Here is a 23,921-nt window from a genome sequence, read left to right on the forward strand (position 1 = left end):
CTGGTTACTGTGCTTCTAGGTTTCCATTATTTATGAGTCATGCTTGCCAGTATTCTGCAAGAGATCACTGTAGGAGAACCTCGCTAATGCACACGCCCCAGACATACATGGACATGATCAGGAGTTGTCCTCTCCTTGCTAATCAGCAGATACTGAGCTTGTGGTCCTGCATTCCTTGTGGAATCAGCTTTCCAGAGAGAGGCAGACCTCAGTGAAATGGGCGAGAGAAGTTAAATTTTGGTTCTCCCATTTGTGATTTCATATAATACAAGAATAAGGGTGTTTCAATGAACAACAAAATAAATTTGAAAGGGAATAATTTCAACAAAGTGGTAATTAACCAGAGGAACTCCCACAGGACAGCATGGAGGCCACCTAAAAATGAATAAGCTAGATCTTTGAAGGATAATGAGAATTATCTGCCACAATATATAATTTTTATATGGGATAAAAAGACAAAGCCATAAATTATTATGCCTTTAGGTTATAGGTAAATACATGTTTTATTTGTATTTATATGTATTTTATATGTTGAAATAGCTAATGAGGATTATACAATAAATCTTCTCCCTTAGGCTTATTGCTTTGTAATAATCCAACATAGGCCTTACATCTTCATTCACATCATCTCTAACTTGCCAAATGGCAGAGACGCAGTATTGGGTGAGATGGACCAGAGGGGAGATCTGCTCTGGCCAGTCCTACATTTCCAATTCACTTCACCAGCCTCAGCAGCAGTAAGAGAAGGCACTTCTCATTCCCTCTAAGGCTTCCTTTATTGCACTTCTGCCATGCAGAGAGGCCTTGACTTGTAAGCTTGAATTTGTGTTCTATTTAATGGCCTTTTCCATTACCAAAGCAATATAAAGAGAGCTTTAGCAAAAGTGAGAATCAAGCTCAAGGAATGTAGGATATTGCAATTGCATGCTTCAACAAAAGTATGTGTGCTACAGTCTGCATTTTCTCATCTGTATCATTTCATCAGGTGTTTTGAAGGAAGCCTTTCAAGCATACTGAGATAGGTCCACTCAAACATTTTCAGCAGCAGTTTCCAGATCACTGTGACTGCTATTCTTTTTGCAAAGGCATATTGTAGCAATATATGAAGCTTGAATATACCTGTAACATTCAGATATTATAGTTGTTTCCAAGTAGCAACTAAGTATTTCAAAGATGGGAGGAAGAACTGCCAAAGATAATTTAACACTTTAAAAGATAAAGGGTACTATGTTTGAGCTTCTAAATTCCGAATGACCTGACAAGCACTTTCAGCTACATTTGCAGCCAAGCTGCAAGTTGCTCCATGTTTTACAAGATCAAGTCTGGAAGTCCAACAAATCAGTTTATATTACAGGCAGGCATTTATGAAGACCTAGGCCTAAATTCTTTGACAGGGGTTTTAGAATTCAATCTGGTATGCCTTAGCTTTACTTTAAGAACTATGTTTATTTTTTTTAAATTGGCATAATTCATTCATTCATTCATTCATTCATTCATTCATTCATTCATTCATTCACAACTTATCTTTAATTCACTTCAAATTCATTAGACTTTATAAAAATTGGCATTTCAAAGATAATGCTTTGATTTAGGGAAGGATGAAAACGGAAGGATTAAAATTTGGATAATATTTGGATTTTTGTGGACGTAGACCCTGATTCATATTTCATGTTTACTGGCATATCTCTTCTGTTATCAGAAGTATGTTCCAGAATAAGCTATTTCTTGACTACAGTTCACCAGGTTTACAATGGCAAATTAAACAGCTTTTCCCCAGACCTCAGATGACAAATGAGCAGCTACATATTTGTAAGCTGGGTAAAATTCTTCACTAGTTCCTCATATGGGAGAATATTCTTTGACACCAAAGATCTCTGAAAAAACACTCCTTTCCCCAGAGAAAAAACTTCAATCCTTTTGTCTAGGCTCTAGTTTTCCCTCTCTGTGTCTTGGCCTTTGTCTTTTCACATCTTGATTTACATGGCAGCATTGCTTTTACCAGTGTGGTTATTAGAACAATATTTGTTAACAAACTTGTGCTCCTTCTCCAGCCCCTTGAACAACCCAAACAAGTTGGTAACAAAGAAAGACGTTACCATATAAAAGATTCATTTGCTCTGGCACTCACCTCAAGGTCTCTCTATGCTGCATATTGCAGCCAAGAATCTGGGCTTCAGCATTTAGCATCTGCTGAACAGTACCTTGCAGGGTACAGAAAGATTCTGAGACTGAACCACCTGTCAGGTTTTTCCCCCCAAATACATGGCAATGGAACAGGCACAGAACATATGGATGAAGTTACCTGTACTGAATCACAGGCATCTGACAGAGAAGCTGCAGGTGAACATGCAAAATTGTATATGGAGATCTACCAAGTCAATACTCAGAACGCTGTCCAGCATAAAAGAATGTCTCATGTGAAATGCTCAGTGTTCACAAGCAAAAGTTTTGTAAACTTAAGAAAGCTTAATTTAAATATAGACACAAGTAAAAGCTAAACTAGCAATTTTTCTTTTTTTTCTTTTTGCATATTTTTGTTAGGTGCTTCTTCTCTGCCTAAAATATGAAGTCCAGAGTGCAGTTGGTGTAAGTCCTCACATGGATTTCAAGCAAGACAAAGATAGTGTCAAACACTGATCCAACTGAACTAAGGACCCGTGTACTTTGGGAGTTGGCTTTGGGGGAAAAATTCTTACACAGATACACAGAAGACAACTAGGGAGAACACCAGTCCAAACACAATAAAACAAAATACAAAACACCAACATATATATGCAGATTAGGAGTCAATCTTTCACACTGATCCTACATTCCTTTCATAGCTTTGTCTATGCAGAGAATGCGGGATGTGGCCCTTCAGTCAGACTTTTCGCAAATGAAGGGAAGATTATTTGTAATGGTAACGTTTTAAGTTGTTTTGGCATCAGCACAAATTATCGGGGGCAGGATCAGATTCCCACACAAATATGGAAGCTCTCTGGTGAGCAAGGCAGGGATGAAAAAACAATACAGCAGATTCATTCTTGTCCAGTGACCAAAAAGAAGGGAAATCCTACTTAGTACACACATCAAAACTTTCATTCCTTTTTCAAAGAAGAAAGACTACAGTTTATATTATCCCCAAAAACAAGGGAACATTACTAGAGAAATCTCTTTCTCAAAAGGAAACGTCCTTCAGCAGAAATAAATTCTGAGATGGAACTAAAAAGGAAACAACAGAAACTTGGTAAGAGCCAAAAAGAGAACCGTGTAATTCGAAAAGAAACAAAGTAGCAGTTCAAATGATACTGCAGGATGCACAAACACTAGTAGATAATCTCACAGATGACTTCACAGAGCCCCTCATCGACCCAGGTAATTCTTAATTCCATTAGAAAACAGAGAGAATAATACTAGAAAAGAAAATTAAGAAAACATCCTTCCTCTTTTTTAAAATAAAAATCAAGATCATCTCCCCTCCCCCCCTCTATCTGGAAGCAGGTTAGCTAACCTTAACAGTCTCAATTTAAAATAAAATATATATTTTTATATATATTCATATATATAATAAAAGAGAAGATATTAGTGGCAGTGTATGCAAAACAAAAAAGAAAACAAAGAAAAATTACTTTTAACAATCTCACTTTTTTTGTTTTTTTACACAAATACTGTTGTAAATATATTAAAAAAATCAGCATTCTATCTGGTAAACGTCACTTTTGCCCCTCTATAAAATTTTGAATTAAAAAAGTCCCAACAACTCTTTTTTTTTTAATTATTATTCCCCTCCCCTCCCACCCTCTATTCCTCTTTCTTCCACAAGAATAAATCCTGATGCAACTTTTATTTTTTTTTTGCAAAGATTGTGGGAACTAACCCTTCTCTTGTACCTAGATCCATAGGTTGCAACCTCTGATATCTTTGATTTTCCTCTGTGTTTCTCTTTGCCTTCTGTGAAAGTCCCTCTTGATTGTGCTGAGGCCCTGTGCTCAGCGAAGACACTGAATAAATTACACAAAAGCCACCGTTGCTCGTTGTCTGAATCTTCTTGGTTTCTGCTATAAGGTGGTGGTACGAGAAAAGCAGTGGGGAGGGTGCGCCAGCAGCGTGGGATGGAGCAGAATCCAGGTGAGGAACCTCTGATACTTTTCCCTCACCCTGCAGGGACTCCGCACTATCCAAGCCACACTGCCTCGCATTCCCCTCAGCCCTTTTTGTGTGTTTGTGGTTGCATGTGTGTGTGAGAAAGCAGACACGTGGTGGAAACCAGCAGGGCCTTGTTTCCTCTGGTTGCTGCTCAACCAGAAGCAAAATATTCCACAGTTCTAACTGGATACTGTGAAGTCCAAAAGCGGTCAGCAATGTGAATCATGTCCATTGAAACACTGCAAGCGGTGTACTTATAATGACAGTAGGCCTTGTAGATTTGTAATATATTTTGTTTTGTTTCTTTATTTGTAGTGCTCTTCACAAGTGAGAAAAATGATTTTTTAAATTATTTTTGTCTGTTTTTTTAAAATTTTTTTTGTGGTTTTTTTTTTTTTTTTTGTTGTTTGCTTTTTGTAGTAAAGAAGGGTTGTATTTAGAGGCCAGTAGCTAGAGATCCAACCAGTGGAGCTCATGAAGCACTATCTGGCCTTAAGGCCACCATCCGAGGGAGGCTGGGAAAATTATTATTCACCCAGCCTCCGGAAATGTAATGTACCAGCAGGCAAAAAACAGTTCTTCATGTAGTACAAAAAACAAAACGAAATGAACCCAAAAAAAGGAAGAAAATAAAGGTAAAAATGAAACAAAAATAATTTCTTAAATTCTAGTGCCATAGCTTTTTTTGTTGTTTCTATTTTTGTTGTTCATAACAAAGAGAGAGAGAGAGATTCTACTTATCCGTCTGACACATGCATCCTCATGTGGTCGTTGAAATGATCGATTTGGTCAAACTTAGCTGGACAGACAGAGCAGACGTACGTGGTCCCCTCCGTGCAGGCCACCACGCCGGCGGGGACAGCCCTCGCACCGGTGCCGGTGGCTCCAGGCGTGCCGTTGGTGGCACTGTGCAGAGCCACATGCCTCTCCAGCAGGGTCTTGTGGGAGAACTTCTTCTTGCAGATGTAGCACTCGTAGGACTTCTCCCCACGGTGGAGACGCATGTGCACATTAAGGGAGCTCTTCTGGGTGAAGCGCTTGTTGCAGATACTGCACTGGTAGGCCCTCACGCCAGTGTGTGTCACCATGTGTTTGATTAGGTAATCCTTTAAAGAGAAGGAGCGCCAACAGATGCTGCATTGGTGTGGTTTCTCACCTGCCCATTACCAATGAGAGAGAGAGACAGAGAGACAGAGAGAAACAGACAAAAAAAAATCATAAAATTAAACCAGTTCAGTTGAACTAGTTGCAATAAACTAATGCTAAGTCTCATGGGGGTCTTTGAAGGGGTGCTCTGGCTAACAACGAGTAAGTCTGTTAATCAGTGTATTTTTACACACATTTTTTCAACCAGAAGTCTCAAAATGCCTTACAGAGGGGGCTGTAGAAATTCCCTATCCACATACAGTAAAAAAGAGCTCAGATGATTTCTTCAAGTTCACATAGTAGGTAGGCACTGACAAAGACAGGACTAGAGTTAAAAGGTCCTGGCATCTGCACCCAGTTTCAATGGCACAGCCTCTCCTGTCTGTGGTCCTGTCTTGCTCCTCATGCTCATTTTTAGACAGAAAGGTATCAGCCATGCTACTTCACCTTTCAGTGCTTCCATTTCCTTACCAGCATCCAATAAAAACAGGGACAAATCAGTGATTACCAGACAGCTGACCTGGGCCAGACTCATTTCAGTCAAATTGCTTTCAATTTCTCAGGAGAGAAGAGACAGAGATTGTCAAAGGATTCCAACACTTCCTAAAAGGTTTACATTTGTTGCTCCCTTTTCTGGTCAAATGTCATAGCTGAAGCATGTACAAGGAGTACTGGAAAAGGGAACCTCAGGATACAGAATTGCCTAGGCCAGCCAGCACCATGCAAAGGGCAACCTAACAGATAAACTTCGAGTGTAAGACACAGGAAACTTGAATGATTTGACCACCAGTTAAATCAAACACATTATGAGGTAGATAGAGAGATAAAACACATATGTAATCTTCCACATTGCCATGTGTTCCCAGGACTGTTGTAAAACTTATTACGGAAACTTGTATAATTGAACTCTGATCATGTTCAGGCAAACCAGTGACTACAAGGATAAACTGGAAAAAATACTTAGCTAAGCGCATACTGTTTTTTTCAGACTACTCTTAAATCCTCCTCATGCTAAGAGTTCTGAAAGATAAGGCACGGTCTCATGTTTCATGGTATCAAGCGATGTTTTTTCAGGATATGCTGCTGCACTGGTAATGTAGCCAAAACCAACACCCTGAATGCCCCATCAAAAGCTACTTTTTAATTTGCTTTCTCAGTCATTTGCAGTATATTTCATGTGTGGAATTCATCATCCCCAAAGCTGTCAGGGATAGACATGGTACCGTAGCTCTGTAAGAATCAAAACGATCCTCTATTTCACTGATTGAGAAAATTATTTGCCTGTGGTTATTCTGCAATTTCCCCACTTTTTTTTTTTCTCCACAGACATCCTGCTTCCTTCTTTTTACAGTCTGTTTGGCACTGTTATAAATCCTGAAGAGTCAATCTTCAGGGACCAAGACATGCCTGTGGTAATATATAATTCACTCATTGTATAGTGAGATTACCATATGCTACTTATACTCAATTTTAAGAGGAGATAATTAAAATGGATTAGATGTGAAAGACCTACTTTTTTATCTCCCCAAGTTTCTGTTTCTATTTATTGCATGGTTTGCATGTATGATGGTGACACCCATGAATGAAAACCACTTACTGCTCTTCTGTGCACTTGTGATGAGTTTGTCCCTACTTGGTGAAAGACACTTGCTCAAAACACTAAGTCCTTGCTTTCCTGATGGCTGTGCCATACACAGTACTGTGTTTTGTGTAGACAGGCCAATATGCATGACAGCTGATGTGGAAAACAATAGTGTGTTGGTTAGAATAACATCTGATTAACTTACAAGAGGCTGATTGTATTTATGGAGCTCATTTTTGCCTTGGGCAATATATATCCCAGAGTTTGTAGTAAGTTGGTCTCCTCCATCCTGTTAAGATTGTGCTACAAAAACACCTTAATTTTTGCCTGCTCATGTTTCTAAGATACACTGGGTTGTGGCTTTTTAATCTCAGCTTCAAAGCCTTCCTAGGATTTCTCCTCTCCAAAGAATTGCAAAACTTTAGTTTTTCTTTTTTGTATGCAAATTTGTGTGCTTCCTAAGTGAGTGCTGCAGATTCTTTATTCCCGTGATTCTTCATTTTCAAGTCAGAGAAAACTTTGCTCAGTGAATTAAATGTGCATGTTCTTCCTTTTGCTTCTTTATATTGTATTTGGCTGGTATTAGACAGCAATATAGGATGATTAAAATAAAAGAATCAGAGCATATCCTGAGTTGGAAGGGGGAAGAAGCAACGTTAGTGCCTGGCCATGGTTCCCTTTTCCAGCCCCTGTGCTCCTGGTGATGTAGGCTCTGCGGCTCTTTGAACCCTAACCATAATGGATACTTGGTGCTGACACTGAGGTCATGGAATCATAGAATCCTGAGCTGGAAGGGACTCCCAAGGATCATCAAATTCTACCTCCTGTTCCTGCACAGCACCACCCCAAAGATCACACCATGTGCCTGAGACCATTGTCCAAGAGCTTCTCAAACTCTGCCAGGTTTGATGCTGTGACCACTTCCCTGGGGAACCTGTTCCAGTGCCCAACAACCCCAACCAAAGGGTGAAGAACCTTTTCCTAATATCTAATCTAAATCTATCCTGAGAAAGGTTCATGCCATTCCCTTGTGTCCTATCACTGGACAGGAGAGAAAGGGTCAGTTCCTGCCCCTGCACCTCCCTTAATCAGGAAGCTGTAGGTCACAATGAGGTCTCCCCTCAATTTCCTCTAGGCTGAACAAGCCAAGTGACCTCAGCCACTCCTCAAATGACTTCCTCTCATCCTATCACCAGATTAGAAAGGTGTGGAGGCAGCAATGTTGGTGTTCTGCTGTGATCCCCTTGGCATGTCTTTTGCAGCCTTTAATCCAGTATTAATCACAGTGTGATTTGTGGGAAAGGCAATGGTGCCCAATAAAGTGCAGATACTGCATACACTCCAGCACTGTATTTCCACTATACTGTAGGATATATTAAAGTGAGTCTACACGGAACATGGAAAAATAGCAACCTCTAATATGTTTGCACCCATATGAAAGAAGAAAAGGAAGTCGGTTTCTGTTGCATGGAAAGTTACATCAGACTGTAGTTTTTGGAAGCATAAAAACATACAGAGATATAGAGGCCTTTAAGTTACTGAATTCTGGTTTAATGATTGGACTCTTCCATGACTTCTCTTGTGAGCCCTCCAAACAGAAAGATTAATTCAAACATTTGCATCTCCCAAACCTCTAATTTTTTCTGTGGATCTTTTCCAGAGCCACTTTGCCTGGCTTATTTTAAGAGGTCTAAGGAAAAGTCTCCCCTCTATTTTTGTAATGATCCTGTCCAGCACTAGACAAGGTAGCATACAGACTTTCTCTGAGGCTGCACACATAACAATCATTTTCAGGAGGGCTTTTTGAAGCCTAGCTCTCTGTTGGTTAAGGTGAAATTGTTCTGCCAGGAGCCAGTTAGCTCCTAAATGAATTTTGAAATTATTTATCTACCCAAATCTTTTCTTGCCACCACAGCCCATTTTTTAGGGCACTCTCAGACCCACACAAATAAAATATTAATTAATGATTCAAGATGCTTATAAATTTCCTTGGTTGGTATTACCTTGGGATTCAGGACTCTTGATCCTTGCAATTATGAATTTTGTAACAGTCCTGAGAAGTTGATATTTTTGTATATGTACATGTACATGTCTGCTGTAGATGTCTAGAGGAGTTTTTCATTTAAATGATAAATACAGGTAAATTGAAGTTAAAAGTTTACATCTATACATGGAATTGAAATCTACTGCATTCAACAGAGAGGCAAGTTGGGCAATTTTTCCAGGTTCTCCTCCATCTATCACAAACCAAGCACTTATTTTAAGATCTGATGTTAACAAAGCCACTGCTTGGTGAAAGAAATATTTATTATGTCTCTAAACTAGAATTTCTCTCCAACAGCAGAAAGAGTCAAGGGCTGGAGCAAGCATAGCAGTCCTGAACCCATGATAACTCCTCCATGTAAAACACATATCCTTGCTTTGAAGTCTCATAACTTGCCAAAGATAGAAAAGGCAATTTTGGCTCAGTGGCAAATATGCTTACCTGTGTTATCTCAATAGACCATAAATCATATACTAAAGCAGCCACAGTTTTAAACAGAAAGGTGCTGATGCTGTGTTCCATTGTGCTCCACATATATTCTTTAAATATTTTCTCATTGAACCCTCTGTTTCTGTACTCACATCTCGTGATACCTCTGACTTACCAAGAAACAAGGGATTACAGCAATCAGCTTCAGTGAGGTACAGAAAGACTTTCTTATAGTAGTATGTAATATCTAGAAAATCTGTGGCGGATGTGTGTAACATCTGGGCCTGGACCTACTGCTGCAGCTCCACCGGTAAAGAATTTGCCCTAACCTCACCACTTCTTGAGCTTAACCCCCCCATATCTGTAAAACTTACAGGGGGATGCCCATTCTTAGTAGATATAGTTTTTATTATGACCTATTAGTTTCCTCTCTTCCACTTAATGTTGCCTAGTCAGCTTGCAGGATACAATGAATGCTCATCATTTCCTTGGATGGATGCAAGACGCATTTTACTCCAAGAGAAATGAACTTGTTTCTGCACCATGCACAGTTAGGCCCCTATTTGGGATCTGTATGTTTCTGCAGGGACTCAACTTCAGTGCAGTAAGGCGAGGAAGTGTTCAGTGATGCCAGCTCCCTGGATAAGCCCTCCCTCCTGCTTATGCTTTGGGCTGGCAGATTAGCAACCAAAATCTAAGTCCATTGTGAGGGGCTTTCTGTGGCTCCACATGCAAGCCAAAGGGAAGCTCTCTTACCTGTGTGTACAAACATGTGCTTGACGTAGTTCTGTTTGGCGGTGAAAGTCTTGTTACAGAGAGTGCACTCGTAAGGCTTTTTTTCGCCTTGCCCACCCGCTGTGCTGTGGCCCGCAGATGGGGCCAAGGGCTGCGGGGCTGGCAGCTGGGCAGTAAAGGTTGACAGGCCGGGCTGGGACACTGTCACAAACTGTGTCTGTTGGCCAGCTAAAGGCTGGGGCAGGCTGAAGAGAAAAGGCTTAGGGCCACTGCCAGCAGACTGTGTGGTGAAAAGGGCAGGCAGGTAGGTGTTGCCAGCTGTGCCAATGACCTGAGTGTTGCTGGTCAGTGTCAGTGGCATCCTCAGATTGCTGGTGAGGGTTTCTGTCTGGCGTAAGTAGATCTGTGTGGTTGGCAATGGTTGGGCAACAGATGTGTTGACAGAAGGCTGCAAAGCCCCCTTTTCCGTGCTGTTATTGACTGTGAGCACTTTGCTGTCCATTTCAACGTCATTGCTTCTCTCTGGTGAGGAAGAGTTGGCATCTACATGTTGCTGCTGCTGCTGTGGCTGAGTGCCATCAGCAGGGACATCATTTTGATCTGCTTGAGTAGGTTCTTGCTGCCCATCCCGGCCCAGACCAGCCATAAACTGCTGCTCCATGGAATCAGGCTCAGTGCCAATGGAGGAACTGACACCCGAGTCAAAACTCTCCCCTTTGGGCTCGCTCTCAGTGCCTTCTGCTTGGTCAGTGTCCTCAGTGCATTCCTCAGACTCATTGCGCTCAAGGATCTGCACCCTCTGTTGCCCATAGTAGTCATAGTCATCCTCCATCTCCTGTTTAATATGGATGTTGCCCATCAGGGTTTGAATTCGGACAGGGCGTGGCTGCTTCCGGCAGTGTGTGGTCTCTGGAGTGGTGGATAGGTACCGCTCCATCTGCTGCGACCGTTCATGGATTCGGGTAATCCAGCTGGGGTCTTCTATGTGATGGTCCCTGGGGAGTCCCAGGGCTGTCTCATGGTGGCTGACCACAGCTCCACTGTAAAAGGACCGCTCCCCACTGCCATTTTGCATGGAACAGGCATAGAGGGCTGAATAGATCCTGTCCACACTGTGCTGTGAATGGCTCTGCAGGTAGCCAGACTCTGTGTCAGTGCTCTGCCCCGAGGTGCCCGATTCAGGTGTTCCCCTGGGTGTCTCTTGGCCAGAATCCTGAATCACTGGGTAGACGTCTCCTACATTTTGTGAGACAATCCTTGTGCACTCATCAATCACAGTCTTGATCTGCAGGATGCTGGCGGCTGTGAGGATTTGCAGGGCCTCTGACTGGGAGACCCGCAGCACCCCGCTGTACATGAAGTCAATGAGCTTTTGCACAGACTGGACCGACACCACTGAGGGGATCTCGATGTCACTGTAGCCCAGCAGCAGCTTGTCCTGGAAGAAGGGGCTGCCAGCCGCCAGCACGCAGCGGTGGGCGCGCAGCATGCTCCCGTGGATGCGGACCGTCACGTCACAGAAGTGGCCACGGTTGCGCTGCTCGTTGAGGGTCTCGAGCACAGAATTGCTGAAGTTGTGAAGGTTGATGCTATGAATGCGCTCTGTCATCCCCTTGCAACTGATGTTACCTGTAGCAAAGCAGGTGACAAAAGCAAACAAAAAAAAGAACAGAATGAGTCTTGTATTTTGCAGGACCACAGTGAGAGTGCTGGCAAAAAGTAACTTCTCACTGTGTAAACAAAACTGATTACACTGGAAAAACCACACACAGAGGCACTGGTAAGAACACATCATTTTTGTAAGGCTGCAAGTAAACTTCCCTACTCATTTCCAGAAGCTCAAGTCCTGAATTTTTGGATAAAACCAAATGAAGACAGGTGTACCTGGACCTGAATTCCAATCACACTCCTGAGTCTTGGACTTCCTATCAGTTTATCTGGCTTTAAAAAGCTTAGAGCCAGCCAATTGTAAACACTGAGCACATGGATTAAAGCTGAATTTTAAGCTCTGGATTGGATTTACGCCAGAAGAGAGCAGAATCTGTAATGACCCTAAGTTGTTAAAGCTGAGAGTATATATGAAAATATGATTTCCATCTAGATTGGTATTTTAAGGAATTTAGATCCTGTGTTTCACAGTACAGTTACTTCTATCAAAAAATCTGGCAGTCACTTTGTAAAATCCAAATCTGGTTCAAGATTTAGGCTGTAAATGTTCCTAAAATCCCACACAGAGTTTTGTCTGGGGTTGTGGTTTAGAACATTTGCTACCCAATAGTGACAAACAGTTCTCTGAAAGAACCCAAAGCAAAAAGTTAACATGAGCTGTCCCCTTCACTTTTAGCATATCCCAAGTTCTGACTTGCACCAGAATGCCATCATATAAAAAAAAAATGTTCTCCTGCTGTTACTTACTTGACAGAAACTGGAAAATTACAGAAATTTACTCCAAGGAGGATTTTGTCTTAGTTTGGCTGAATAATCTAAATAGAGAACAGTTTAGAAAAGCATCTAACCAATTTGGATACAGAGCTAACATAATCTTCAAAATTTACAAGTGACAGAAAAGAAATTTCTCTATCTCCCAGTCCACTGTTCCCTATCTTCACCTTGCTTGATTTGGTTTCAATGCTTTCCCATTTCCTTTCCTGGGATTTCCATCTATTTGGATTTTGACAGGCAGAAACTATGGTTTCACCTTTTAATGATGAAGAATCAACTGCCCCTTGAATGGTAAACAAATAAAACACTATTAATAATTATTTTAAGCATTTGTAGCACGTGCGGCACCTTGGTTTCCAGAAAATTAGACAAAGTAATGCTAAATCACCACTAGTATTACAGGCATTTTGTCTTGCATATTCCCACCAAAGATCTAACCACTCTTGCCACAATAACTTGGTAATGTGTGAGCATCCAAAAATAGAAGTTGGTAAGTGTAAGTAAATTAAACTAGCTTATTGTCACTGTCTAACAAATGTACAGAGCAAACAGATGGCACTGAAAGCAGTTGACAGGCATACACATGCCTTTTAGCCCAGCAACGTCTTCCTGCTCCACCCAAAGGTGTGCTTTACATCTCACCCACAGGCAGTCCAACACTACACACTGCAAGTTGCAGGCAAATGTGGCATCCTTCCTGCTCTCCCTTTTTCTTCCCATTTATTCACTACCAATGTCTCAAGCACCCTCTATTCTGGTGGTTCCAAGAAAAACCACCTTAGACACAAGAGGTTATTTTAATTCTCTGAAGTAGCTGATGATTAAATGGAAGCACCAAAGTCAGGAACTGGAAATCACAAATGGGCCAAGCTGTCTGAAGAAGTCCCATGTTAACAGATGTAAACCAACCTGTACCAGAAGGTTACTAATTTCCATGTGTGATTAGCAGGCTGAGGGGATGCTCACATAGAAGAAACAAGGAAGAAATCACTAACACCATGATGGAGGTTGTGAAATACATCTGTCTTGTTCATAAGCTTAGCCAGGAAACCTGAGCTTCTTTCTCTTGTGGGACTGACCATAGGACTAGAAAAACATCTTAAAAACTGTGAGACTTTCCTTCAAGGGCACTGCAACGATTATTACACAAAATAATGTAGAGAAGAGATGTATTTCCTCCTCCTTCCTGATAAAGTAATTCTCCAGAGGCCTCCAGGGCAGTTCCAGATGCTTCCCTGTCAAACATGGCAGATTATACAGGAATCTAAAATGTATTTACACAAAAAGTCAGAATCCTTGGCAAAAGCTTCATACCAGTGGGGCAACAGGAGGGTGGAAAATTCTTGATAAATAGGTGACACCTCTTTTCAAGACATACTATAGGCCATAGCAAGTGATTGTACAGGTACCCATTTATCTTCATCTATCTTTGAGTAGTATCAGTGACTACCTGGTTTGCTCCTAGGACTCACTGTCACAGAAACACATCTCTATGCTTGGTTTTGTCAAATGAGATATTTGATAATAAGAAGAAATATGCAGCAGTCTAACACAATAACCCAAAAATCCTAACTTGAACATGCACAATGTGGAATTTTCTACACATACCAGAGATGTTACAGACAAGTCACTTGATTTGAGAAAAGAAACCTACTGTGTTACTATGCTCTTTGGCAGATAAAATTAATTTTGTGAGCAGAACTCTGAAAAATGCATCCTTAGGACAGCTCCTTTCCAGAAAGGTGTGACATGCATCATAAGACTGGATGACTTCCTGGGAACGTGAATTCTGCCATTTACCCACAAATCACATAGAGAAAGGAGGAAGGGCAAGGTTCATCTATAAGTTTCAACAGCCCTTCTCAGGTCCTGGCTGTGGGAATCAAACGTTATGTAGCCACAGTGTATTTGGTCCTGTCATAGTTTAACATGGGAGGAATTTAGGGAAGTCCTTAGCAAACTTAATGAAAACAGGCAGTTGAAATTGATCCTGGCAACAAAAGAGAGATTTGTATGCATTTGTAAGAGTGATGTGACTAGCTCTCCTATAGGAACTGATCTAGGATGCTCCTTGAGGTGTAGGAGCTGGTCTGAAAGCCACTTAATAAGTGGCATTATTTTTTACTGCTATTAGAGTTTGCTCTTAAAAAGATCCTCTCATTGTTGGAACATCTGCCACTTCTTCAACTGAGAAGCAACTGAAATTTACTCCTTGAGGATAAAAGAAGGGTCATTGGAAGAGATACACAGTAAATGGTTAAAAAAAGCTAATACAGATTTTGAGGATGATTCTTCTAGGCCACCTTCCTTAACATTCAACACTGTAAACCATATCTTGCCAAAGTCCAGGCAAACAAATAATTTGTGTAAGTGTCAGAAACACTACTACACAAGCCACATCAGTATAAAGAGCAGTTTTAACAAATTCCAGAGATTGGTCTGTAGCAAAACCTGCTGTCCAAGGCAGAACATTTCCCTCTTGGCAGGAAACCGGGTCCAGATCCAAGTTTTGTGGTTGTCCCCTACTTCATGCTGTTCTGAACTGAAAGTCCAAAGGTGATGTTGCCCACAAAACACAGACTTGCCAATGCAGGTTTGATTCTAAGTAAATGTCACATTCTGACAAACACTCCTAGAGCCTTGGACAAGCCAGAAAGTGTGTCAGCTTCTCATAAGGCCCAGCTGCACACATGCACACTCACCTACTCGTCACTGCACAGAATGCCCAGCTCAGGAGAAAGACTCCTGTCTAGGGCTCTCCTCAGGCCTGCCACTCTTTTAAACTCGAGACAGTGGGAAACTTTCTGTGAAATTCAAGTGGTCTTTGTTAAGAGCTCCCTTTTTTTTGTCCAGTAAACATGATGTAGAGATCCCAATGGACTTATTCTGAGAAACTCCTGTAAAATGGTTTTGTCCCCTTTCTGTGAAGCAAGTTCTGATTGGAGGGGTATTCACAAACCATATAGGAAAGAATGGGTGTGAAAATGCAAAGGCCATTCTTACCCAGATGGGCAATGAATAGGCATTTGCCAGTTTAAAAAAAAAATGGCAGAAAAAAAAGAAAGGAAAAAAGCCCAGACAACTACACAGATTATGCACATTTGAAATCCTCCTGGGATACAATTTGAAGCTGGCATGGCATAAAGGTGAAACATATTACTGTGCAACTTTGAAAAAAAGCTTCATTTGCCCGTATGCAAATGTACCGATTAAACTGTCAGGCTATTCACAGAAACATGCATGGAATTCATCCTCAACTAGTAAGAAGGAGCACAACGTGGATGGGAAAGGAAAAAACTTTTGTTGTGTAATACATGACTGAATGCTTAGATTAGTGTTTCCCTGAATCTTATCCACCCCTCCTGCTGACTTTTATGCTATGGGCATTCAAAAGAAAGTAGGTTTTACCATGACAATAACAATGACAAGCTCTCCAAGTACAGTACCAAAGGGGAAGGCAATAGCAGAAGGAAACAGCAGGCATCGGACTCCTGGAAGATGCTATAGAAAACGTGGAAGTGCAGCAGTGAGGTACATCAAGCATGGCTTGAGGCAGTTTTCCATTTGCCCGAGTTACCGTACACAGACCTACATGAAGCTAGAAAGTAATAGCTTTAAATGGTGACATTTTTTGTTTGTCAAAACCATAAAAAACTACTCCCAGAAAACACATGATGTAATAGAACCAAAAAGATGGACAGAATATTGAACACTGCAGGCCATACACAAATGGCTATGTTGTACATTTGAAAATGCGTTTTGCAAGTTTCTTTTCTGTACAGCCACTAGATGTCCCTTTCTGCAAAGCCAGTTGCTGAAAGTCTTAATGCTCATAACTGAAGGATATCAGAGAATTTGATTTTCTCTAGTGTCTTTTAAAATCACGGTATCACAAAGCTCATTGCACAGTAATGACTACCATTTCTAGAAGCACAGTGGTGATGAACCCATCACAGTTACTGCAACTCAGCAGTAGCTCAGCACCTCAGCACAGAATTCACCTGAAGCAAAACTGCCTAGGATGCTGGAATCTAAGCTTTTTTTGGAAACTTACTGTGTGCTCATTCACAGGAATGACTAGCAGAGTGGAACCCAAAGGCTGTATCTTGCTTTCATACTTAAGGAGAATAGAGAATAACTGTTCTATATCCTTGAGGACTGGTGGGCTTGCTGAGACAGATAAAGATTTAATTTTTGCCTCAGTCTTCCACAGGAGAATTTAGAAAATTTATCTGGCAAAACATCTTACTGATGTCTCAGACAAGATCAACTAGCTTGGTATTTTTGCCTAGTTTGTCTTTCTGACAACCTTCTCAAGCCTTGCCTTGAGAAGAATGCACACTTTAAGAGATGCTAGAAAAGTTGGAGACATTGTATCTCATACAGATTATGGTCTCTTTATGTTCTTAGTATCAAAATTACAAGTGTTTCCCTAGTTGGGAGAACACCCTGGGCTAGGACAAAGATGTAGAAATTAGGCTTGGTAGGTGGCCTTCCTACTTCTGGAACTGCTTTTCTGTGCATCAGTAATCCAGCCACTAGTTTCTGAGAGCACAACAAACATAATAACCTCCTGCTGCTGGAGACAAGCAGTATCATCTAGTCCTTACTCTCTTCCTCTACCATATGTGGTTTTGGCAATCTTTAATCCTTGGTCTCCACACCAAATGTGGGATGGCCTCCTGTTTGTATCAAATTGATGTATTATTCTCTTCAGACAGTCATCTACTCTACTATTTTTCCTCATGTGGGAATAATTTACCTACACTATCTCTTCAGAAATGTGTCTACTATGTTTGCAAAAATAACACTGTGGATCTTCCCTCCTTCTCCCAGCAGACAGTCTATTATCTTTCTAGCAAGAGAGATTTCATAGTATTTAAATTTGAAACTGATCACCCAAACCCCTTCCCTAACAAACAGGGAGAGCCACAGACCATTTTCCTCTTTACAGCACTCCCTCATATACTGGAAGGCGCCTCACTTTTCTTCTTTAGACCTGTCTTTTCTAGAAAATACAAACTCAGGTCTCCAAATCATCTTCACTGGTTATAGGTATTCTCCTCCTTCTTATCTTCTTCCATCTTCTTCCACTTAAAATGCAGCCCAAACATAGATCAAGTATTCTAGCTGAAGGAGGTGAATGAAGGAGTTGCCTATATATCATTGTCTATGTCTATGATCTCTTTAAAGATCTTATAGAATGAATAACCTCAAACAAACAGAGCCCTGTTATCAAAAGAGATCTTCCTTAAGAAAGATGTATGTGAGTAAAGAATCCTTCTGTTGGAATGAAAATCTCAACTCTTTCCTAAACACAAGAGTTCACTCAAAATAAAGTATGTCCATCACAATGTGAAGGCTACTATAGCCCTATAATTTCCATAGGAAGTTCTCATTTCCATACATTAGTGTCTTATATTCCAAACTTTGCATTTTGCAACAACTGTGGGTGCTTTCTTCAGCTTTAATGACCTGATATATCCCAACTGATAAAGCTTTATTTTCTGTTGCTATCAAGTTAGGTACTATAAAACTAGATTAACAGAGCAAAGATTCCTGTCTAGTGTCTCCATACACAACATTAGTCCTGCATCAGCTTCCAACTCTTTGGGACCAATTTAGTGGAGTAACATTTCTTCCACTCAAGGAAGTGACCAGAATTCAAATGCTGAAATCCTGGCAATGTGTGACTTCTTAGTGCATCTCAAAGATGGGCAGAGAGCAATTCAGCCACACCTGCTCAGACTGATTCTTCTGAATATTTGGCCTCATTCTAAACAGGGCCCTGCAAGATGAAAAACTTCTATGGAGTTTCAGGAACACAGAAGAACATTTGTATCCTCAGCAGGAGATCTGACCAGGAGTAGCCCTTGCTTTCTGTTGCTTTAAAGTTTTGCTGGAGTTTTCACCCAATCATCTGCTTGAACATCTTGAAAATCAGTATCTCCTTCTATAATATCCATCCAAAACAAACACCAGATGACACTACACAAATTGCCCTAACCCTACCAGATTGTTGTTAGAATCAAAATATGTAGCAGTCTACATTTAACAGGAAGTACTGTATTTTTACCAGCACAACATCTATTAATGTGTCAGTAATACACTCCATGGAAGAAAAAATCACTGTGTTCTGAAAGCTGTCAAACTTCTCTAAATTTTGTAGCTAATAACTACATTTGTTTGAAAGACAAAAATGCATCCACACACAAACACAACCTTATTCTTCAAGGAGAAAACACACCAAGGAGATGGCAAATAAGAGTTTGCTTAATTTTTTTTCAGGAAACTTTTTCTGCAGACTAGAAAATGCTCAGCACATTTCCTATAGATGATTTATTCAGTTAATTGCCCTGCCCCTTTTAGCATTTACTGAATGATGAGATATCCATTTTACATAAAACTAAAGACTAAATCATAAGTGTTCTGTATATAAACTGGCTTCTATACCCAGTGGATATAAATCCCTAGTGTCAAGCACAAAAGCCTCTATTTCAGCCTCCAGGCCTGGGGGGGCAGTCAGAGAGTTACCTTCCTGTGCTTTGCCTGACACACCTCAGGAGGTGTCCATTGGCACTAATCCTGTTTGCTCTGAAAACCACAGGGGGCAATCAATGTCTGTGCCTCAGTTTGCTCCACACCTAGAACAGGGACAGCATCATTCACCCAATCCTGCAGGACTGCCTGCCTCAAGGAATTGTTTTGCATCCTTGCATAAAGAATATACAGAAATATAAAGAATTAATTCCACAAGTCTCTTCAAGCTTACAAAAAACCTGGTTTTCTTCTCAAAGTACTCTAGTGCCTTAATTCTTCCATTTCCCTTTAGGGTCAGCATCCTATTTACAACTGTAAAACACCAGGTAAAAACTGGCTCCAATTCATAGCAGTGTAATGACCAAAGTCAGTGTTGCAGCAGGTTCAGCTATTTTTAAGTTAGGGAAGTATTACATTTTAAGCCAGCATATTTACTTTTCCCACTTTCAATCCAATTTGTATACTTGCTATTTTAGAAATTCCAAGACACTTTGAAGAGTGCACAGACAAAAACCATTTTTTATTCCCAGGCACATATCAGTCAAATACACCTCCACACTAAACAGTGGCACACATATACACACACTCTTATTATCTCAGTTCCTCTCTCACACCTTGTCTGCAGACTATCTACATCCATGCCATTGTATCTCCATAGCACAGAAATGAACTGCGTGGATGGGGGATACTTCTGTGGGTATCTACACCATCTCAAGCAACATGTAAAACATTACAGAAGAAGCCCTGGAGCTGTCATCACAGCTGCATTAACAGGGATTTCAACAGGCTGCGGCCATATCACTTCAAGGGTGTTAAATCCTGAGCCCCAGTCAATTGTAATCTATTTATGCTAGTGAAATATAAGTTTGCCAAATAGCATTTTAATGCACTTCTTTAAAATGTAAAGGGAGAAGACTTCACAACTGCCCTCTTAAAACAAGAAACAGGAAAAACAACGTCTCCACATGATGGCACCATTTCCTAGGAAGAGAAACGATGCTGTGCTCCTCCCTTCTTCAGTAGAGAACATTTTCATGTCCTACATGACATCGGTTTCAACTATACTCTCTTGTTCCCAGAGAGCTCATGCATGATCCTGCCAAGCCCCAGCATGGTCCAACTGTTTTAACAGGCTATAAGTTTAAGGGAGTTCAGCTCTTTTAAAACCTAGGTGCAGCTATTGCTTGTTTTCCTTCCCAGTGCCAGGTGCTGTGACTCGGAGTACATATTTCACTGGTGGACCCACAGTAAGAGAGTCACTCAGCAGGGAAAGGGGGAGATGGACCAGCGATGCTAGTGTGAGCACTCCCTACTCAAAAAAAGATTAGGGGGATGCTTCTTGGAAAAAAAAATTCTATGGAAAATAGAGGCAAACAAGGTGATTTGTTTTGCTATTCTATGGTCCTACAGGCTTTTGTTTAAATTCTAATAGTGTATTTCAGACTGAATCCCCATAAGGAAAGTGGATAAGGATTGCTTTTGATTGTCTTGCTGTGGGAGACTGTATAAACTTATATTCTCTCTCAGAAACCTTGTTTAGGGAGGAGAAGGGGCTGGGATTGGAGGTGGGAGATGTGTCTGGAGATGAAATGAATTAAAGGCTAATAGGTGCAAAAATATTAAAACATGTCTCCAAAAGAGACACCTGCTATTCCATGAACTCCCTCATGTTCATCCTGCAGTGTTAGATGTTCTCTCAGGCAGAAAGACAAGGAGAAAAAGCTTATCAACCTGAGTGTGGTTAAATACAGTAAGCCTGAGAGCCTGTGGGCTTTGGTAAAAAGGAAAATATAGATTAAAAAGTCTTAAGGTAATTACCTGTTTAGATGGTTTCCATTCAAGCTAGAATCCTCTGCAGGGAGCGTTTGTAGCAGTTTGTTAGGGAAAGGGTGCAGCCAGTTATGGTTGAGTTTTGTGGGAGAGCCTGTGGAAGAGCACTGCTTATTTCCTCCATGATACACTGAAAGGCATTTCTCTGGAAAGAGATTTTGTTCTGGTCACAGAACTATGGTTGATGGGAGAAACAAGGGATGGATGAAAATTTGTAAATGCCAGTCCTCAGGGTTGAGAAAAGATTCTTATATCATCCTGTGCCTCTGTCTCAGCCCTGAGTAGAGGAAAGCTATCACATGAAAATGCTAGATCTTATTTGGTTATTTTTTCCATTTGTATTTTTATGTACTAGTGAAAGAATAATTGTTAACTAGTGCAACTGGGTGCTTTTCAACTAGTATAACTGGCTGACTATTTCAACTTAGAAATATCGTGAGACACATATTCATAATGTTTTGGACTGTGGTTTCTTTGAGTCTATTGGACGAGTGGTCAGGCCTGCTTATAATTCAGATTTAAATCTCAGTGGGAAACAGAACATGCTCACGTCTACAATACTGAAGGCCACAGGAAATGTTCCTGTCCTCAGTGAGACCTCTGCAATCTCTGGGACCAAACTTATTTCCAAAACCACCTACTTAGCTTTGATAGGAATAGAAATGTATGGCAGAACAATTTAAACTAATAAATCAAGGCAATAAGCAAGAACACAGCATTCCTGGATGGCTTGATACCATCAGATGGAACTCTTATCATTAAATGTACATTGCCAGTTCCAGTGCTTCCCCCAACTCCCTGGGGAAAAGGCCCAGGAATTACATGTATACACAAGCATTCAGACACTAACAGGTCATACTAATGCAGTGCATAGGAGTTACTTCTCAGGTCTGCCTTAGGCACATTCTACCCTCTACTCATCCAAAAACACTAGTGATAGCATCTGGGAGTTTCACTTTTGAATATAGGGAATATGCCCTGTTTTGAAATGTACCCTAGGCTTGAAGCACAAGGTATTGTTAAAATTGACATGGTTGCCCACACAGGCATGAAACTATGAGAAGTCCCTTTCTGTTTTTATTTCCTGTATCATACCCCTTTTCACACAAAAATTGCTGCTTTGTGGATTTCTTCCTCTATCTGTGTAACATTAATAAATTACATGTTATCACTCCTATCATCTAGTTATAAAGAGCCTTTCAAGATTTTTAATAGATGCACAATATTGCTACACTTACATTTTCACTGGTTAAGAATGTAAAAATAGCTGCTGTGAGATTACTCTTAATTTATACTACTTCCCTCTCGTGGGCTTTCAAGAAGAAGCATTTCACCACATGTCACAGATGGATACAGAGTATATACTGCACATCCCAGCCAGGCAGAGATTCTTTCAGTGTTTAACACAACAAAGCTGGGATGAGTAGGGGTTCTAAGATTTGTTTATCTCTTTTTCATAGGTGCAGTTAATTCCTCAAGGAGGTATTAGTGCTGAAAGATTCTTCAATTCTCATTGTACTCTATTTTCTGAGTAGTAGATACATAAGACTGGAATCTCATGTTATTTTAGCCTCATTAACAATGAAAACAGCTACAGAAAATATAAATGGGTGGCACAATGGCATCCCCTCCAGAAACAACAGCACTTGGTATCCTTGGGAATTCAAATGCACAGCACCAGGCAGAACATACCGCTGTGGTCTCCATGGGCCGGGATGCCAGGCAAACAGCCTGATGCAAATGAAGTTCAGTGACATTCTGATGGCTTTCAACTGACTCTCACCCAGAGAGCAGATCAAACACCACATTTCTTGTGAACATGATTTTACTCTGCAACACCTCCTAGCACACTTTATAAACATTAGTAGGTGGTATTAAACAATCCCTTGGTTTTATGTTTCAGGTTCTCTCCCACTACCATGTTAAGGCTTCAGTTCAAAAAAAGGTTCAAATGAAAGAGCTCCCTTTGTTCAGTCGTTCAGTGGAGAACAATGCAAGAATTGTTTTGGTTTTCTCTAATTTGAATACTGGTTTGGCCATACCTTGTTCTAAAGTTACTGAGGGGGATCATAGCACAAATATTACATGGCTACTCTACTACAGGCAAACAGAGGAGGAGAAAGTGACTGTGGAAGCTTAGAGAAAAAGAGCAAAAAGCCCCAATGCTAAATAGATCATAGTGGTGAAAAGGAGCAGGAGGTGACCAGGTATGTTTTTACACCTGCAACTTTGGAGTTGTGTAGCTTCAACAAACCAGGCCACTATGACACCAGTCAATGTTTCTCAGTGCATGGAAGGTGTTTCCCTACAGCACACAAGGAACTAACTGTGATAGATGCAAGCACTGAGCTGCACAGCTTTTTAACAACCCACAGTAGGACAAAAGGAGATGGAGATGCAGCTGCTTTAGTTTCCTTCAAGCAAGAGTCACCTGTCAAACACTGAAGTATTCCTCTGAAGACCATATTAGGGAAATGGCACATTTGGTTTAGTCTTCTCACCCAATTAAGACAGAGGAGATGACAGCAGTAGCATGTATGGTTAAGACATGATATAACAATGATTGGCATGATTATGTTTGACATCCTTCAAGCAGATCGCAAAGTGACAGTTTTGGTATGTGCAACTTCAAGAAGAACAACTATTGAAAGGAAAAAAAAGAAGAGGAAGTTAGTCAAAAAGGGTCTGAGAGGAAAAGATAAGGAAGTAAAATCCATAAGAACAGCTGGGAGGTGGCCATAATAATACTTTAATGGAGTTCATATGCATATCCAAGGGCAACAAAAGAAAAATGAGGAAGTAGAAAATGCTACAATGGTTAAATAACAAGGTCTAAGAGTTCATTAAAGCTGAAAAATTTATTCTTCCAAACATGGAAATCATGCCCAAGTGACTTTAATAGAACCGAGCATAAACTGTAGCAGACTAGATGTAAAGCAAAGATTAGGTAGGACAAAGAGGAAATTTAAAGAAAAACTCACCAAAAGCATAAAGAGAAATACTGCAATAAAATATTATTTCAACATAGCAGACAGAAAGTTAACAGAA

At 40.7% G+C, this 23,921-nt stretch overlaps 1 protein-coding gene across 12 annotated transcripts in view; it reads right to left on the bottom strand.

Annotated features, from left to right (window-relative positions):
• Positions 1-2,881: 2,881 nt before the first annotated feature.
• Positions 2,882-23,921, bottom strand: part of ZBTB20 (zinc finger and BTB domain containing 20) — a 482,085-nt gene continuing 461,045 nt past the window's right edge. For all 12 annotated transcript variants that reach the window (XM_068181101.1, XM_068181100.1, XM_068181103.1 and 9 more), the window contains 2 exons: positions 10,083-11,690; positions 2,882-5,281 (listed from right to left, as the gene is read on the bottom strand). In XM_068181101.1, coding sequence (XP_068037202.1) covers positions 4,863-5,281; positions 10,083-11,690 — 2,027 coding nt within the window. In that variant the 3' untranslated portion in view covers positions 2,882-4,862. The remainder of the gene's footprint in view (positions 5,282-10,082; positions 11,691-23,921) is intronic.

Source organism: Anomalospiza imberbis, chromosome 2, assembly GCF_031753505.1.
Source record: "Anomalospiza imberbis isolate Cuckoo-Finch-1a 21T00152 chromosome 2, ASM3175350v1, whole genome shotgun sequence".
Taxonomy (NCBI): domain Eukaryota; kingdom Metazoa; phylum Chordata; class Aves; order Passeriformes; family Viduidae; genus Anomalospiza; species Anomalospiza imberbis.